General features: G+C 38.1%; 1 protein-coding gene across 2 annotated transcripts; it reads right to left on the minus strand.

Moving 5' to 3' along the window:
- Positions 1–311: 311 nt before the first annotated feature.
- LOC9330632 (uricase) lies at positions 312–3435 on the minus strand. 2 transcript variants are annotated; one of them, XM_021014346.1, is made up of 9 exons: positions 3320–3435; positions 2840–3055; positions 2316–2408; positions 2073–2148; positions 1856–1965; positions 1180–1271; positions 930–1103; positions 749–842; positions 312–587 (listed from the first exon to the last, which is right to left on the minus strand). In XM_021014346.1, exons 2-9 carry the CDS (start codon positions 3044–3046, stop codon positions 504–506), a joined length of 930 nt encoding a protein of 309 aa, XP_020870005.1. In that variant the 5' UTR covers positions 3047–3055; positions 3320–3435; the 3' UTR covers positions 312–503. The 2 variants fall into 2 exon arrangements, with proteins under 2 accessions (XP_020870005.1, XP_002894571.1); XM_002894525.2 differs by having other exon boundaries at positions 3263–3434.
- Between the last annotated feature and the right edge of the window lie 16171 nt (positions 3436–19606).

Below are 19606 nucleotides of genomic sequence, written 5' to 3' on the forward strand. Positions count from 1 at the left end.
TTCTACATTTTCAATGTAATTTTTACACAAAATTTTCTGATTTACCATTAACTTAAAGCTATTTCTTATTAAATTTAAATCATTAATCACTTATTAAATACATATATGTATAATTCAATGTTTTCTTAATTTGTGTGAAATGTGTTAAAATAACACTTTTTGTTAAACGGAGGGAATAATTGTTTTTATTAATGTGCTAATTTCAATTGCTTAATAGAAATTATTCGGATATTTTGTTTTTGGGTTTTTGGAGAACCTTTTTTTCAAATGATAAAAATAATGTTTCAGATACGTTACATTTTTTTTCAGCATTTTAGATATGTTACATTTATATAAAACACAAGAATTTTTTTTGTATTTCAAACAGTAGAAAGTAGAAAATATAGTTACAACATATAGCACCTCATAAAGAGTGCCCTTTTATTTCATAGAAGAGGCAAACGCCAAAAGTTGTAGAACCTGTGAAATAGTGTTTAGTATGTCCATGTATTGTCTAATGAACCTCATAGTTTCGAGGTTATGCGGCTTACGGTTGCTTCTATAGATCCATGAGGTTCATCGGTTGGCAGGTACACATCATCTTTAAACTGCAAAAGATTTTCATTAGAAACGATTCACATCCTGAAATTATTAGCCTTAATGATGTTTTGTCCTTTCTGATTTTAACTATGCCGCTGCCACCTTTCTATTTATCATTTTCGTAAGTTTCGTGGTTTCACCATAAAATGCAATCACATAAAGTTCTTACCTTCACCATTGAAGGGTTTTCCTTGGTTGATAGATTGACAGGTAGAAAGTGAATATTTGGCATTTTTAGGTGAATTGATGATACATCAGCGAACCTGATCATGTTAATAAGAACCTTTAAATAGGTAAGAATCACATAATCACACAAACAATGAAATAAATATAGACTGATATGATGATACCTTTTCAGTACGGCGCTTCCCATGAGATAGAGAGTGCGTTGCACAGAAGGGCTATACACACCAGTTTCTGGTGGACCAAAGAAAGTATCCACCAGAACTTTCTTTACGTCCATGAACTTCTCAGTGAAGTAGAGTCCTTTTGTTGGGATGCTTGCAACTGACTCATACGAGTACCTGTCATCATGAATGTGTATGTCGGTTTCAAGAATCAATCGCAAATAAGAATGTAGCATCACTAACTAACTCATACCTCCAAGATGCATTAACCTCTGTGGCCAGCATTCTCTCGCCAGTTTCAGGCAGAACGGTGTATTTGTCTCTGATAAACCTCTCAAATCCTGACTGTTAATTTGCATAAAAGCGGCTTTTGTAAACAATCAATTATCAGATCTTGACTGTTGACATCCATTAGTATCAACATCCTAGGATTAAGCTCAAAATTTGCTTGTATCTTACAAACAAGATAGACAGTAATGACATCAAATCCAGATTTTCACTCATTTTTCAAATCATTCATCTTTGTATTTCCTCACCATCAGGTTCCTAAGTTATAGGAGTAGACTGTTATTTCTAAAACCTACAGACAAACCATGACAGCTATAATAATCTGCATAGTGTTTGTTTCTTTTTTTCATAGAGTTGATGGGCAAAATCTATAGAGATTTACAAAAAAGGTATGGTTAATATGTTTAAGAAGCACATCAAAGAAACACCAAGCGAGTTCGGTACATTTATTATCCAGAACTCCAGTACTGACTATATATTTTGCAAACCACTAAATCTCTGAGACAAATATGCATCCTAGCAACAAGAGATAAAACCCAAAAACGCTTGTCCAAAGACCGTGGAACACATTTAACTCGCCATTATCCAGCAATATAACAGTGGTAACACAGAAAATTCAACACCTTTTTAACAACATATACCTGGGTTGTCTTTAGTAGAGCTAGTCCTCCAATACCAGAGGTTAAATTTAGTGCACCAGACTTTTCTACTCTTGCCTCTGCAGTATGGTTCTCGGATCCAAGCTTGAAACCTTAAACAAAAGATTGATTTAGAAAAAAAAACATTTTCAAAAAAAAAAAAAAAAAAAAAAAAAAAAAAGAAAATCATCAAACAAAAGCAAAATGTTAGAAAACCAACCATGTAAATGTGGTTTTCCATCGATGGATACACGCTCCCAGGGTTTCTCAATGATACTCACGATAGCAGTAAAAACCTGGTAATACAACAAAGGAAGAGATTAACCAGAAAGGAAAAAGCAGCAAAATGAATAAAACATTAATTATGTATTTTCAAGACACATAAGAAACAGTACATCTTTAAGAGTAATCAGCAAGGTGAATATATTCAATTGACTACTAAATACATGGTGATAGTGCATACCTGTGGATAAAATGAGCAAAAGTGTTTCCCAATAAGTATGGCAAATTCTTCCACCGAGAGTCGATCTCCACATTCCTTGGCTTTCACATAAACCTTCATTCCAACATAGAAGATTGGTCAAACACTTGGCTGTGAATTCTAGAAATCAGTAGATATAACCATGAATAAGAACAAAATTGAGATCCTACCAACCAGAAACATTTGTTCATGAAAATGAATCAAAGATCAGCGATCCAAGACTAATACAGCCAAAGAAAGATAATCAGTGACTGAAATATGCAGTAACATGAATACAGACAAAGTTGGTGAAACAGGTCCTAACCCAAATATCTCTAGTCTCAAGAGCCAACAAGTTGTTCATTAACAAATGAATCTATGATCCAAAATACAAGACTAAGCAGGGCAATAAAGAAGACCATGTAACACAGCCATGAATAAGACAAATCTTAACCCAAACGAGCCAATACATTGATCTTTGATCTGAAATCCACAGAAAGATCACAAGCAACTGATGGGCAACTTACAGTGTTTTTCATGGTATCGGTAGCGACAATATCAGAGTTATCATCACGATAGTAAGAAGAGAGACAGTGAGAGAGAAGACTGATGCTAACATTCCATTCAACAAAGTGATGAGATCCATCATGATCATGACGCCAAACTCTTCCAACTCTCACACGAGCCTTCCCATGTCTTTGCTCCAATCTGATCCCATGAGCTTCTTGTGCCATTCTAAGTAACTGTAGCAACCAAATTGATTGAAACATAGAGAAACGTAAATGTTCAAGATTATTCCAAAATCAAGCTTCGTTTTTTAAAATCGACATCTCTAACTAATCAAAACAAGACATAACTAAGAAGATTCATAAAAAACCAAGATATCACTTCCAGTTCCAAATTTAAAAAAAAAAAAAAAAACAATCGGTGCCCTAACTTCTTCTCCTTACCTGTTCCGTGAAAACTTGGGTAAATCCCCACGAGGAAATGGTTGAGAGAGAGATTACCTCCGTGAGTGATCGAAAGATGAGAGATGCCTGAGATCGACGATGAAAGAGAGAACTCGCCACTCACAAATCGGAAAAAACTAGTCACTTATTAAGAGCATCTCGAATGGGGAACTCTCTCCATAAGCTCTTTCAAAATTTTTATTATAAATTTTGAGAAAATGTTAAATGAGAACTTTTGTTTTCTTTTTAATTTTTTTTATGTTCAATAGTAGGTTTTCTTATGGGGTTCTTACCAAAAAAAAATTATAAAAAATTGTATATCATAAAAATTAATAATTATTGTAATTCATAAAATATTAAGCATACATTATTTTCAAGCATTTTTTAAAAAAGTGAAAAAACCGGAATAACGATTAGTTGTACAGTTGATCGTTGCGATATTTTTGTCATATATGCTCAACCAAATTAGCTTTCAATTGTTGATGCAAACCACGATCACGAATTTGATTTCGAATGCCCATCATATTCCTGAGATTTGTAGGCATTTTTGTAGAATACGCTAAATTAAATGTTCCCTATGGACTCTCTCCAATTATTTAATATAAATTATGGAGATTTGTTAGATGAAAACTTGTATTTTTTTTTATTTTTTTTTCATAGTGCAAGGTAGTATTTCAAATGGGGTTCTTAGAATTTTTTTTTTTTTAAATTATAAGATTTCATAAAACTTAATAATTATTAGAACTCATAAAATATTAAACATTTGGAGAGCTTTTGATTCGATTAAATTTGGATAAAATTTGGTTCGGTTTTCTCCTATTCAAATCTAGTGGGCTGGCTGGATCGACCCAAATGCCTTTTATTTTATCAAATATGTTGGGCTAAGCACATAAAAGAGTGTATGGGCCATTAATTCTTCAATTCTTTGGTTTGTAAAACGTTACGTTTCCTTATAGCATCCTTATTCAACCTCTCCAAACCCTAGTTTTATTTGACGGCGGCTTAAGATTTGAAGACAGATTTCTTTGGCTTTTTTTTTCTTCGGTTAAATTTAATCAACCAATCAGAGTTTGGCACGTGTGCGGCTCTCTCACTATCCCAAATCTCTCTTAAGAGAGACGACTCTCATGATAATTAGCTGTTTTGAATTATTTTTAATTACCTTAATCAAGAGAACCTAACTAAATAATCAAGAGAACCTCCCATTGGAGGTGCTCTTATGCCTCTTTTATTATTGAATTACATTTTAACCCGCGGTGACAATTTATTTTTAAAATAAATAATTTTAAAAATTTAATAATTATATATATAGCAATACTTGTATTCACTCCTTTTATTTTAACCAATCAGAATTCACCACATAACAAAAAATTAAACTTATTTAATTATTAAATCTAATCCCTAACTATTTTTTTATAAACCCAAACCGATATATAATCTCGTTTAATTACAAAATCTAAACTCTAATTCTCCTTTGTAAACCCAAACCGACATTTAAACTCGTTTAATCGTAAAAAATCTAAACTCTAATCGTACTTTTTAAACCCAAACCGTTATTTAACCTCAATTAATTGTAAAATCAAAACCTGTTTATAAATCCAAACCGATATTTAACCTCATTTAATCATAAAATCTAAACCCTAGCCCTTTATAATAAATCCAAACCGATACATAATTTCGTTTTAGTGGCAAATTAGATTTTATAATTAAATAAAATTTTATTATTATTTTTTTTTTGTCATCCGAAATTAATTAGAGCTCAAAAGAGCCATTCCTGAGGAATGTTATTTACAAATGTGATATGAAGCGGTTCTGTATGAATTTTTCGTGCTAGATTATCCGCTTTAACATTAGCCAAATTTTGCCACCTAATAAAAATTTTATTATTATTATTAGGTGGCAAATTCTAATTGACTGAAATAAAGAAGGTGAATATAAGGATTCACCCTTAGGGGTGAACCCAAGTATTTTTCTATTATATATTAAAATTTGTAAATTATATCATTTTATAAAACATTTATATTTTATAGTTTATAATTTTTATTAAATAATGGTATAATACGAATCAAATTTTGTGTTATACAATTTTATTTTAATAAGGATCATTCGATATGTATAATATTGGTGGTGTTAATTAAAAAAGTAATAAAATGAAGATTTAATCCATATTGAAGCAACGGGTTAATGCTATTAAATTTTTTTTTTATTCAAACTCGTCCTGCAATATAACCGTCTCATGTTATTTTAACTCTCTATATTTGTTCAAATATTCTTAATATTATAAATTTTTTTTATTGATTTTAAATATATGAATTATAATATTTAAAACTTCATAAAAACTCATCACGTTATATAACCCCCTTCTAGCAATATAACCGCCTTGTGTTATTGTAACTCTTTATATATGTTCAAATGTTCATAATATTATAAACTTTTATTGGTTTTAAATTATAAATTTTTTTAATTTAAACTTTTAAAAAGTTTAAAATTTAATATTTCTGGTAAAATTAAGCAGTTAAACAAAAAAAACCGAATAAAACGGTATAAAATTTTAAATTTGGATGCTTATTAAGTTAAGATTCTTGTTCATTCAGATTTAGATTCATTTTTATTGCATTTATATAATATGATTTTTTTTTTTTTTGTCATCCGAAATTAGTTAGAGCTCAAAAGAGCCATTCCTAGGGAATGTTGTTGACATATGTGATATGATACGGTTCTGCACGAATTTTTCGTGGCAGATTATCCGCTTTTACATTAGCATTACGAAAAATTAAAGAAAAAGAGAAGGATGAAAATTCTTCCTTGTCGCTCTGGAATTCCTCCAAGTACACTGAAAACGCCGGCCATTCGGTTGAAGAAGACAACATCTTCACTAGATCAGAACAGTCTGTAAGAAACGCTACCTCTTGATTATCTGCACCGATCATACACTTCATCGCCTAGAGAAGAGCCTCGAATTCTGTATGTAATGGAGATAGACTTCTACGGAGGTTGGCAGCTCCCATGGTTGGCGGCTCTCCGTTTGATGATGTACATAACCATCCTGTACCGGAGAAATTATCACTTTCTTTCCACGATCCATCTGTTGGGGTCGGATCCCACACATTTTTAGTAGGATCCACTTGGATCTGTCCAAGTCATTGTTACATAATAATCCTCTTGGAATTAAAGATATTTTATTGTGAGAATCGAGTTTAACTAGTCGGGAGTTCGGTTCGATTTATTAAAAGAGTTCGATCTTTATACCAGTACGGAGTTCGCTCTTATTTCAACATACAGTTCGCATAGAGAAAGGCCGAAGCGAGGAGAATATTGTCCGAGACTCGCGGCAGCGTCAAGACGCAGGAGTTCAGAGTCAACAAGAAAGAGTTCAGAAGATCCACGCGAAGCCCAAGATAGTTCAAATTCAAGCCGTTTCGGTCAAAATGTAACTTACGTGATTAATGCGGATCAATGCGATTATGAGTAGTAAATGACCGCATTGATCATGTTTTCTCTATAAAAACAACCTCAAACGCATGTGTTTGAGGGACGAATCTGATTATTCATTACTTCTAAGCAATACAATACATTTTTCTCTCTTTACTATTTTTCGCAATGCATTTTGCACTTCATCTTTCGATAAATTTCTTTACTCCTTTTCTTGGTTTTTTTCCATTTCGAATTCTCGTATTCATTTCCTGATTTTACAAGAGTTTTTCTCCACAAAAATACTTAAAGATAATCGAGTGTGAATCCTACATCCACATTTTGGCGCCGTCTGTGGGGAGTTACCGCAAAACTCTTTAATCTCAAAATCCTTCTTTCCAACCAAGAAACTATGGCTGATCAGCAAACATTGAGCGATGCAATTGCCTTGCTTACTCAGACAACTATTGATCTGACCAATCAGATGGGTACACTTGTTACTGCCAACACCGCTTTTGGTGAAAGGTTAAACTCAATCGAGCAAACCTTAACGAGTGTTCAAACCACCCAGACAAATTTGTCAAACGCACAGAACGCTGTTTCGAGCCGTTTAGATAATTTTTCCTCAGCGCGAACAACTACGCTACAGCGCAGGTTATTCGCGACTCCTGGGATTACTCAAACTCCTCCAGGAGGCCAGCCTGCTAATACTAGTAACCAGACAGCCGTAGGGGATGCGACCAACCCAACCGGGGAACAAATTCCCCAGGGTCAGGGAAATCTTCCTATTGACGACAGATTCCTTATGGAAGACCTTGATGTCACCGAATCAGACGATTTCATTAAAGTTCGTCAAAAGCTTAAGGAAATGAAGTCGAAATTTCATCAGGCGACCAGTTCGGCGCCTGAGATTGATCAAGTAATCGAAGAAACTCGTCGAACACCCTTTACCTCGAGAATCTCGAACCTTCAGATCAAAGATTCTCGAAAAGTTAAGTTACCAACTTATGACGGTAAAGGAGATCCTAAAAATCACCTCGCTGCTTTTCAGATCGCCGCAGGCAGAATCAATCTAGAACCAGGAGAGAAAGATGCCGGATTTTGCAAACTATTTTCCGAAAATCTTTCCGGACCGGCTCTGTTATGGTTCACCTAGTTAGAACCAGAAACTATTGATAGTTTTAAGGAATTGTCCTCTGCATTCCTAAAACAATATTCCATGTTCATGGAGAAGGCAACTTCTGATGCGGATCTTTGGAATTTAACCCAATGTCAGAATGAACCACTTCGCAAATATATCGCTAAATTCAAAGAAGTGATAGCCAAAATTCCTGGGGTATCGCACGCTGCTGCCCTTTCTGCTTTAAGGAACAGACTTTGGCATGAATCCCGGTTCCGAGAGGAAATCATCGTCAATCGTCCAAGTACCATCCAAGATGTTTTATTCAGAGCTACTAATTGGATGGAGGCAGAAGAAGAAAAGCTTAGCCTCGCTAAAAAGCATCGGCCAGCTAAATTAACCGTTGCGAATCCAACTAAAAAGTTCAAACCAAAAGATCAAAAACGGTTCGGAGTTAATCCTGCTACTAATGCTATAGGAAAACCCTCCCCAAGCAGAGGAAGATACAATCCTCCTAATACTTGGGTTAGAGATGAAAGTGCCTATTGCGATATTCATAAAGTAATTGGGCACTCCACCAAAGATTGCAGCGTACTCAAAAAGCACCTCACCGAACTGTGGGCAGCTGGAGAGCCCGCTAATTTCAATATCGAGGAATTTGTGGAATCATACCACAAAAAAAAAGAAGATTCCGAAGCTTCTAATCCTTCTGAAAAGAAACATAAGCCCAATGGGCCAGGAACTCCGAACACTCCTAAGAAAAGGATCGATGTTATAATGGGAGGATCCAAATTATGCCGAGATTCGATCAGATCAATCAAAAGGCATAAGAAATCAGCAGCAATTCAAACCGCTGTAGGTTTTCAGTCAAATGAACAAATACCTTCTATCTCCTTTGATAATTCGAACACTCAAGGATTAACAGGACCACATGATGATGCTCTTGTAATAACTTTAGATGTTGCGAACTTCGAAGTGACAAGGTGTCTAATTGATACTGGAAGCTCGGTAGATCTCATATTTCTAAGCACTTTGCAAAGAATGGGAATCAGTAAAGCCGACATTGTCGGTCCACCGGCACCGTTAGTAGCTTTCACGAGTGACACATCTATGTCCTTAGGAAACATAAAACTACCAGTGCTCGCCGTAGGGGTTCCAAAAATTGTAGAATTTATTGTTTTCGACCGTCCGGCCGCTTACAACATAATTCTCGGAACTCCGTGGATATATCAAATGAAGGCTATACCTTCAACTTATCACCAATGTGTGAAATTTCTGACTCCTGGTGGAATTGGAACCATTCGAGGAGATCAGGAAACGTCGCGATCTTGCTACCTCATGGGACATCGTTTAAAGCTCAAATAGCAATTAATGATAAATGCTAAGCAAGAAAGCACCTCGCGTTACCCAAGTGGTCTCAGTTCGAGTGAAGTTACCACAGAAATTGAAATTGATCCCGAATTTCCAGATCGAAAAGTAAAAATCGGAACTACTTTGGATTCAGAAATCAAAGATCAATTGGTAACATTTCTAAAAGAAAATAAACATACTTTTGCCTGGTCGGCCAAGGATATGCCTGGCATCGACAAAAATATCATTACCCATGACTTAAATGTCGATCCCAGTTTTAAACCAATAAAGCAAAAAAGAAGAAAACTGGGTCCTGACCGAGCACAAGCGGTCAATGACGAAGTTGATAAGCTTTTGAAAATTGGTTCGATTTGAGAAGTAAAATACCCGGACTGGTTAGCAAACCCCGTGGTAGTCAAAAAGAAAAATAGAAAGTGGAGAGTATGTGTCGATTTCACTGACATTAACAAAGCATGTCCAGAAGACAGCTTTCCTATCCCTCATATCAATCGGCTCGTAGAATCAACAGCCGGAAACGAACACTTGACTTTCATGGATGCATTTTCTGGGTATAATCAGATCATGATGAATCCCGAAGATGAAGAGAAAACATCTTTCATAACAGATAGAGGAATCTACTGTTATAAAGTAATGCCATTCGGTCTAAAAAATGATGGGGAAACATACCAACGTTTAGTCAACAAAATGTTTTCAAAACATTTGGGCAAAACGATGGAAGTTTATATCGATGATATGCTCGTAAAATCTCTTAAGAAATCTGAGCACATCACACATCTTGAGCAGTGTTTTAAAATTCTGAATGAATTCGGGATGAAATTAAATCCTGCTAAATGTTCTTTTGGTGTGCCTTTCGGAGAATTCCTAGGCTACATAGTCACGGAAAGAGGAATAGAAGCAAATCATAATCAGATTAACGCTTTCCTCACGATGCCTTCACCAAAATACTTTAAAGAGGTCTAGCGATTGACAGGAAGAATTGCTGCGTTAAATCGTTTCATCTCGAAATCTACCGATAAATGTCTCCCTTTTTACCAGATTTTAAAAGGGAACAAAAAATTTCGGTGGGATGATCAATGCGAAGCAGCTTTTGACCAACTAAAAACTTATTTGACGACACCACCGGTTCTCTCAAAACCAGAATCAGATGAGAAACTTTATCTTTATGTCTCGGTTTCTAATCATTCTGTAAGTAGGGTTTTAGTTCGAGAGGATCGAGGTGATCAGAAGCCGATTTTCTACATAAGTAAATCTCTTACCAGTCTGAAAACGAGATATACCATGATGGAAAAGTTAGCTTTAGCAGTAGTGATATCTGCTAGAAAGCTCAGACCTTATTTCCAATCTCATCCGATAGAAGTTCTAACTTCTCATCCTTCGCTCGATTCTTCATGGACCAAGTCAGTCCGGTAGATTGGCGAAATAGGCAATCGAACTCAGTGAGTACGATATAGAATATAAAAGTCGAACTAGCGCAAAAGCACAAGTTCTGGCTGATTTTTTGACCAAACTGCCACTTGATGATGGAATCCTTATTGAAACAAACTCTACATGGAAATTACATGTAGATGGCTCTTCTTCTAAACAAGGATCCGGAATCGGTATTAAGCTCGAAACTCCGACAAAGGAAATAATCGAACAGTCGTTTCGATTAATGTTTCCTGCTTCGAACAATGAAGCAGAATACGAAGCTCTCCTAGCAGGACTTTGATGTCTCTGTATTTTACCTCTTTTAAGCATACATTTCTTATGCATTTAACTTAGTTTTCTCTGTGCTTCATTGCATTCATAGTCTTTTTCCTACTCTTTTCATCACTTAGTACGATTTGCATTGCATTGCATACATTCTTGCATTTGGAGTTGTTATTAGGTGCTATAGGAGCTTTTAAGGATATTCTGGGCAAGAAGGTGAAGTAGTGCAGCAGTATGTGAAGCAGAAGGTGCAGCAGAAGCCAGCTCGACAGACTGACTCGACCTCCACACTCGAGCTGAGCAGTAAAGGAGCTGCCTTTGATGTTTTGGCCCAGCTCGATACACCGACTCGACCTCCACACTCGGGCTGAGCAGTAAAGGAGCCAACTTTGAAGACTTGCCCAGCTCGACCCCCTGACTCGACCTAAACACTCGAGCTGGACCTCCACCGACTTTCTATTTTGTCTTGTAGCCAATTAGGGTAACCTAGTATTTTCTATAAATAGGGGTTCACGCTATTATCCAGCGGATATTTTTTTTACCCTCCGGTTTTTCTGCTGTTCTCTCTAAACCCTACTTTGTAATCGTTTTTCCCATTGAATCTTTGAGTTTTTGCATTTCGTTTCTTCATCAAAGTTGTAGATCTCTGTCTTATCTATAACATACTTGATTTTCAATGAATTCTGGGTTTGAATCATTTTCTGGGTTTTTAGCTATGGTGTTCTTCAGTGTTCTTGAGTAGTTCTGCAATGTTCTTAAGGATGGGATAGGTTGTTAGTGGAATTGATATGTCAATATTTTACTTGTTTTGAGCATCCATTTTAGCATCACTTTATCATCATTTTGTCATTGTTTCATACCATTCTTCATCATTTGTCATCACTTTGCATGATTAGGATAGTTTTGCATGCATGTTGCATATTTGAGTTGTTTTCAGGTGATTTGGAGCTGTTGGTGAGCAAATTGGAAGAAGTGGACCAGAACCCATCAGTATGCTCGACCACGAGGTCGAGCACCATCATCATGACCTTCCAAATGCACTCGACCAAGACCAAGTCGAGCACCAAGTCGAGCACCAAGTCGAGTACCCTCTCCTTCACCAACTCGACCTACCACTCGACCTCATGGTCGAGTACCAGCTCCTTCACCAAGTAGATCACGACTCCAGATCACGACTCGAGCACGCAGTCGAGTATCCTCCACCAACTTACTCGACCAAGCACTCGACTACACGCTTCAGAGGCTTCTCAGATCCCAACTCAACCAGACACTGAGCATAAGGAAGAGAAGAAGATGAAGCGGGACTCGAGTGCATACTCGACCTAGTCACTCGATTGCATCACGACCAGATCAAGAAACCGCAAAGGAGCCAGCTTTGCTCGACCTCTTCACTCGATTGCACGAAGACGAATGTCTCCGTAAACCGCCTTAATACTTTGTCGTCTTGTGATTTAGGGTTTCCTAGTATTTGCTATAAATAGGTTGTTTCTCATAATTTTCAGACTAAGTTTTATTCTGTCTAAGTTTTATTCTGCAGAACAATTAATGCTTTCTTCATATTTGTAATCCAGATTTCTCTTAATCTATTGAGTATGTGCTTTTGATTTCTTCTACAAAGTTGTTCATCTTGTTGAGATCTTGCTAATATGAAGTTTTTATGTATTTCTTGGTTTGTGTTCTTGGTTATGAATTTTGAGTAGTGATTAGGGTTCTTGAGGATGGGTTAGAGTAGTTTAGAATCCTTGATCTGCTAGGTGGTTGAGTTTGATTGGTAGATCCATTCTGGATTAGTTGTTCTTAATGCTGATTGCTTTCTGATCAACTGGAATCTGAGCCCAGACATTTCCGCACCCAAAAGGTGTTCGATGAAATGTCTGAACCACTAATTCCAGAGATTCGTGGCTCTGTACCAAGGTATTGGTTACAGGGAGCGTTTTGGCTTAGACTTGTTGTTTCGTAATGCCTGTTAGGTTAGCTCTCGTCAATGGTGATTGAGTCTGGGACTAGCTTTGCTTGAGGATCTCTGTTGCGGTAGCACTTTGATTTGGCTATTGAACTTGTTGTCTAGGGATAGTTTGTTGAGCATGTTAACCACCTGTTAGATTAAGGAGACATCACTACTCGATCACCCCATCCTCGGGAATTTCTCTTCCATTTGATTTCCTTGTTTACATCGCTATTGATTGCTTGATCTTGTTACTTGTTGCTCAGTTTTATCATTTATACCCTGTTTTATTTGAAGTACTCGACCACACCCAGTAGTTTGGTAACAAACTGTGCAGTCGAGTACCTTGTTTACAGTTTCTGTTAAATTACTCGACCTGATACTCGACCACATCCAGTGCTTGGTATCAAGCTGTGTGATCGAGTATATTGCCTGTTATTGTTAGAATTTATGTTATCTACATGATCGCTAGAGCTGTTAACAACACCAAAACCTGTTATTGCTTGGCTTGACTCTGTGATATCTGATTGCATCTTGATTGCTAGCATCACACCCATTTGGATTGACACCTTAAATACTGCAATGACATGATAGTGATTTAAGGATAATTGATCTTAGTTAAAATCCTACTATCAATTTGGCGCCGTTGCCATTTGGGTGTTTGTTTGTTACATTTGAGATTTCAGACTTGCTTAGATCAAGTTCTATTTCAATTTTCACTTAGGTTACTAACTTTTTGTTTTTCTTGTTGTCTTTTTGATCCAGGTACAACCCTGCTATATGCAAACTCGATCAAAAAGCAACCAGAACCTCCTTTTCAACATAACATTGACCGTATTGACAGAGAACTAAGGGAAAGGAGAGACACTACAGACCTTGAACACAACCATCCTTTTAGAATGGCTGATGAACAAGATGTCAACAATCTGCCTGCAAACATTGGTGCTGGAGATGCACCAAGAAACCACCATCAGAGGCAAGGAATTGTGCCTCCTGCTGTCCAAAACAACAACTTCGAGATTAAAAGTGGTCTCATCTCGATGATTCAGGGAAACAAGTTCCATGGTCTGCCTCTGGAAGATCCTTTAGACCACTTGGATAACTTCGACAGGCTCTGCGGCCTAACCAAGATAAACGGTGTTAGTGAGGATAGTTTCAAGCTGCGCCTGTTTCCCTTCTCACTGGGAGACAAAGCACACCAATGGGAAAAGACGTTACCTACTGGCTCCATCACATCTTGGGACGATTGCAAGAAGGCCTTCTTAACAAAGTTCTTCTCAAATTCAAGAACTGCAAGGCTTAGGAATGAAATCTCCAGTTTTACCCAAAAGCAGTCTGAATCCATTTGTGAAGCCTGGGAGAGATTCAAAGGCTACACTATACAGTGTCCACACCATGGTTTCAAGAAGGCTTCTCTACTAAGCACACTTTACAGGGGAGTTTTGCCCAAGATCAGAATGTTGCTGGACACTGCTTCTAATGGGAATTTCTTGAATAAGGATGTTGAAGACGGCTGGGAATTAATTGAGAACTTAGCTCAATCCGATGGTAATTATAACGAGGATTTTGATCGCTCCAACAAAGGTATTGGAGAATCGGATGCAAAGCTCTTAATGAGAAACTGGATAGGCTTATCCTTGGCCAGCAGAAGAATGTGCACTTTCTACTTGATGACGAGCAATATCAAGTCCAAGATGGGGAGGGGAACCAGTTAGAAGAGGTCAGCTACATCAACAATCAAGGCGGCTACAAAGGGTATAACAACTTCAAGACTAACAACCCAAACCATTCTTACCGCAGCACCAACGTTGCTAATCCACAGGATCAAGTGTATCCTCCACAACAACAGCAGGGTCAGATTAAACCTTTTGTTCCCTACAACCAAGGTTTTGCTCCCAAGCAACAATTTCAGGGGAACTACCAGCAGCAACCACCACCTGGGTTTGCACCTCAGCAACACCAATGTCATGCTGCCCCTGATTCTGACATGAAGCAAATGCTACGACAGCTTCTCCAAGGACAAGCATCTGGCTCCATGGAGATTGCTAAGAAAATATCTGAATTACACAATAAGCTGGACTGTAGCTACAATGACTTAAATGTCAAAGTGGAGGCACTGAATTCCAAAGTCCGATACTTGGAAGGACAATCTGCATCCACTTCTGTTCCAAAACCTATAGGTCAACTTCCAGGCAAAGCAATTCAGAATCCAAAAGACTATGCTCAGGCTCATGCTATCACCCTGCGCAGTGGTAAAGAACTTCCAAACAGAGAGGGACCTAAGCCAGCCACTGAGGACAGTGCAGACCAAGCTGGGGAGGATTTCAATCTCAATGAAGATCAAGCTGACAAGCCAACAGAAGTACTCGACCCTCCACTCGACCATGTTACTCGATCACCAATTCCGGTAACATCACCTACTGTTCTAAAACCAGTTGCTGCTAAGAACAAGGAGAAGGTTTTTGTTCCTCCTCCTTACAAACCCCCACTTCCATTCCCTGGACGACACAAGAAAGCATTGGCAGAAAAGTATAGAGCTATGTTTGCCAAGAACATCAAAGAAGTTGAATTAAGAATACCTCTTGTTGATGCTCTCGCGCTTATTCCGGATTCCCACAAGTTTCTGAAAGACCTGATCATGGAAAGAATTCAAGAAGTGCAAGGAATGGTAGTATTGAGTCATGAATGCAGTGCTATTATACAGAAGAAGATCATTCCAAAGAAGCTTGGTGATCTTGGCTCATTCACTCTACCGTGTTCATTAGGTCCTTTATCATTCAACAGATGCCTCTGCGATCTAGGCGCATCAGTGAGCCTCATGCCTCTCTCAGTTGCGAAAAAACTTGGTTTCAGCAAATACAAAGCTTGCAATATCTCTCTGATTCTAGTAGACAGATCCATCAGAATACCTCATGGCCTGCTTGAAGACTTACCAATCAAGATCGGAGTCGTAGAGATACCTACTGATTTTGTAGTGCTTGAAATGGATGAAGAACCAAAGGACCCTCTGATTCTGGGAAGACCTTTCTTGGCGACTGCTGGAGCTATCATTGATGTCAAGAAGGGGAAGATCGATCTGAACCTTGGTAAAGACCTTAAAATGACCTTTGATATAAAGGATGCAATGAAGAAGCCAACTATAGAAGGGCAACTCTTTTGGATTGAAGAAATGGATCAGTTAGCTAATGAGTTACTAGAGGAACTAGCAGAAGAAGATCACCTTAAGAGTGCTTTGACCAAGAATGGTGAAGAAGGGTCTCTACATTTAGAAACTTTGGGTTACCAGAAGCTGTTGGACTCACACAAAGCAGTAGAAGAGTCAGAATCCTTTGAGGAATTGAATGGGTCAGCAACTGAGGTAATGGTAGTGAATGACGAGAACTCAACTCAGGCTCAACCTGCTCACTCGAGGACTTACTCGACTGAACACTCGACCACTACAGTTGACATCCCTGCGGAGCTGATCATTCCAACATCAGACAACTGGTCTGAACTCAAGGCACCAAAAGTTGAACTTAAGCCGCTTCCCAAAGGACTCAGGTATGCATTTCTAGGTAACAACTCTACATATCCTGTCATTGTGAATGATGCATTAACTGATGAACAAGTGCATCTTCTGTTAACTGAACTGAAAAAGTATAGAAGAGCCATTGGTTATTCACTTGATGATATAAAGGGCATTTCACCTAGTTTATGCACACATCGCATTCATCTTGAAAATGAATCTTATTCGAGCATTGAACCCCAAAGAAGGTTGAATCCTAATTTAAAAGAAGTTGTAAAGAAGGAGATACTTAAACTATTGGAAGCAGGTGTAATTTACCCTATTTCCGATAGCACTTGGGTATCTCCAGTTCATTGTGTTCCAAAGAAAGGAGGTATGACTGTTGTAAAAAATGATAAAGATGAGCTCATACCCACTAGAACTATAACTGGACATAGAATGTGCATTGACTATAGGAAGTTGAATTCTGCATCTAGGAAAGATCATTTTCCACTTCCATTCATTGATCAAATGCTAGAAAGGTTAGCTAATCACCCATACTACTGCTTTCTTGATGGTTATAGTGGTTTCTTTCAAATACCAATTCACCCTAATGATCAAGAGAAAACTACATTCACATGTCCATATGGAACCTTTGCATATAAAAGAATGCCTTTTGGTCTCTGTAATGCACCAGCTACATTTCAGCGGTGCATGACTTCTATCTTCTCGGATTTAATTGAGGAGATGGTTGAGGTATTCATGGATGACTTTTCCGTGTATGGCTCCTCCTTCTCCTCTTGTTTGTCAAACTTGTGCAGAGTACATTCTAGGTGTGAAGAGACAAACTTGGTACTCAACTGGGAAAAATGCCATTTCATGGTCAAAGAAGGCATTGTATTGGGGCATAAGATTTCAGAGAAGGGTATAGAGGTTGATAGAGCAAAGATTGAGGTTATGGTGCAACTGCAACCACCAAAGAGTGTCAAGGACGTGAGAAGTTTTCTGGGACATGCTGGGTTTTATAGAAGGTTTATCAAGGATTTCTCTAAGCTGGCAAGACCAATGACAAGGCTTCTGTGTAAGGAAACAGAGTTTGATTTTGATGAGGAATGCCTGAAAGCTTTTCAACTCATCAAGGAAGCTCTAATTTCAGCTCCAATTGTCCAAGCTCCAAACTGGGACTATCCATTCGAAATCATGTGTGACGCCTCAGATTACGCTGTAGGAGCAGTCTTGGGACAAAAGATTGACAAGAAGCTCCATGTCATCTATTACGCAAGTAGAACAATGGATGATGCTCAGGTGAAGTATGCCACGATAGAGAAGGAGTTATTGACAGTTGTTTTTGCATTTGAAAAGTTCAGAAGCTACTTGGTGGGTTCTAAAGTCATAGTCTACACAGATCATGCAGCCTTGAGACACATTTATGCAAAGAAGGACACTAAGCCAAGACTATTGAGATGGATACTACTTCTGCAAGAGTTTGACATGGAAATAGTAGACAAGAAGGGTATAGAGAACGGTGTAGCTGATCACTTATCAAGGATGAGGATCGTTGATGAAGTCCCTATTGATGATTCGATGCCAGAGGAGCAACTCATGGTTACAGAATTCTTTGGAAAGAATTACAGTGGGAATGAGTTTCACCAACTGAATGCTGTTGAAGGAAAATCTCCATGGTATGCTGATCATGTCAATTACTTGGCCTGCGGAGTAGAGCCTCCCAACCTGACCAGTTATGAAAAGAAGAAGTTTTTCAGAGATATCAACCACTACTACTGGGATGAGCCATATCTTTACACTCTCTGTAAAGACAAAATTTACAGAAGATGTATCTCAGAGGAGGAAGTGGAAGACATCTTGCTTCACTGCCATGGTTCAACATATGGTGGTCACTTTGCGACTTTTAAGACAATATCTAAGGTACTGCAAGCAGGCTTCTGGTGGCCAACCATGTTCAAAGACGCCCAGCAGTTCATATCAAGATGTGACTCATGCCAAAGGAAGGGAAACATCAGTAGAAGAAATGAAATGCCACAAAATCCTATACTAGAGGTAGAAATCTTTGACGTCTGGGGAATCGACTTTATGGGGCCGTTCCCTTCTTCCTATGGGAACAAATACATCTTGGTAGCAGTAGACTACGTGTCCAAGTGGGTTGAGGCCATTGCAAGTCCGACAAATGACTCAAGGGTGGTTCTGAAGATGTTTAAAACCATAATTTTCCCTAGATTTGGTATACCAAGGGTCGTCATCAGTGATGGAGGTACACACTTCATCAACAAAGTCTTTGAGAACTTTTTGAAGAAACACGGAGTGAAGCATAAGGTAGCCACTCCTTATCATCCACAGACAAGTGGTCAGGTTGAGATCTCCAACAGGGAGATAAAAGCAATTCTGGAGAAGACTGTTGGGACTACAAGGAAAGACTGGTCTGCAAAGCTAGATGATGCACTATGGGCTTACATGACAGCATTCAAAACCCCTATTGGTACAACTCCCTTCAACCTTCTCTATGGAAAATCCTGTCACTTACCTGTTGAGCTCGAGTACAAGGCTATGTGGGCAGTGAAACTCCTGAACTTTGACATCAAAACCGCTGAGGAGAAGCGGTTGATCCAACTGAATGATCTCAATGAGATTCGCTTAGAAGCTTATGAGAGCTCTAAAATCTACAAAGAAAGGACTAAGCTTTTCCATGATAAGAAGATCATCACCAAGGACTTCCAAGTTGGTGATCAGGTGCTGCTATTCAATTCTCGCCTGATACTCTTTCCAGGAAAGCTCAAGTTTAGATGGTCTGGTCCCTTCTGTGTTACTGAAGTTCGCCCTTATGGAGCAGTCACTCTAGCTGGTAAGAGTGGAGATTTCACAGTGAATGGCCAAAGACTCAAGAAATACTTAGCAGATCAAATCCTTCCAGAGGTGACCTCAGTTCATCTCCAGGAACCTCTTGATGCTTAAGGGAGTAAGGAAGTCAAGCTAATGACTTAAAACAAGCTCACTTGGGAGGAAGTCCCATGTCTATCCCTGTATATATTTTTACTTTCCTTGTTATTTTTAATGCATTTCGGTAGTGCTTTCAGGAAGTAAGTGTCACCAGTTGAGTAAAGTGGATTCTAGTTCTAGTGTGCAACAAAACACTCGACCACATCCTGCAAAGAATAAGTATAGCTGTGCAATCGAGTACGAAGTGGATTTCAGTCTCAAGATTTTTGAAGTTTCAACATGTCACTCTACCGCACGAGACCATATCCAATTGGAGAGAGTGGTCGAGTATATGTGATGATTTTGGCCAAAAATTTAAAAAAAAAAAAAAAA

This window comes from Arabidopsis lyrata (genome assembly GCF_000004255.2).
Source record: "Arabidopsis lyrata subsp. lyrata unplaced genomic scaffold ARALYscaffold_1, whole genome shotgun sequence".
Lineage (NCBI taxonomy): Eukaryota > Viridiplantae > Streptophyta > Magnoliopsida > Brassicales > Brassicaceae > Arabidopsis > Arabidopsis lyrata.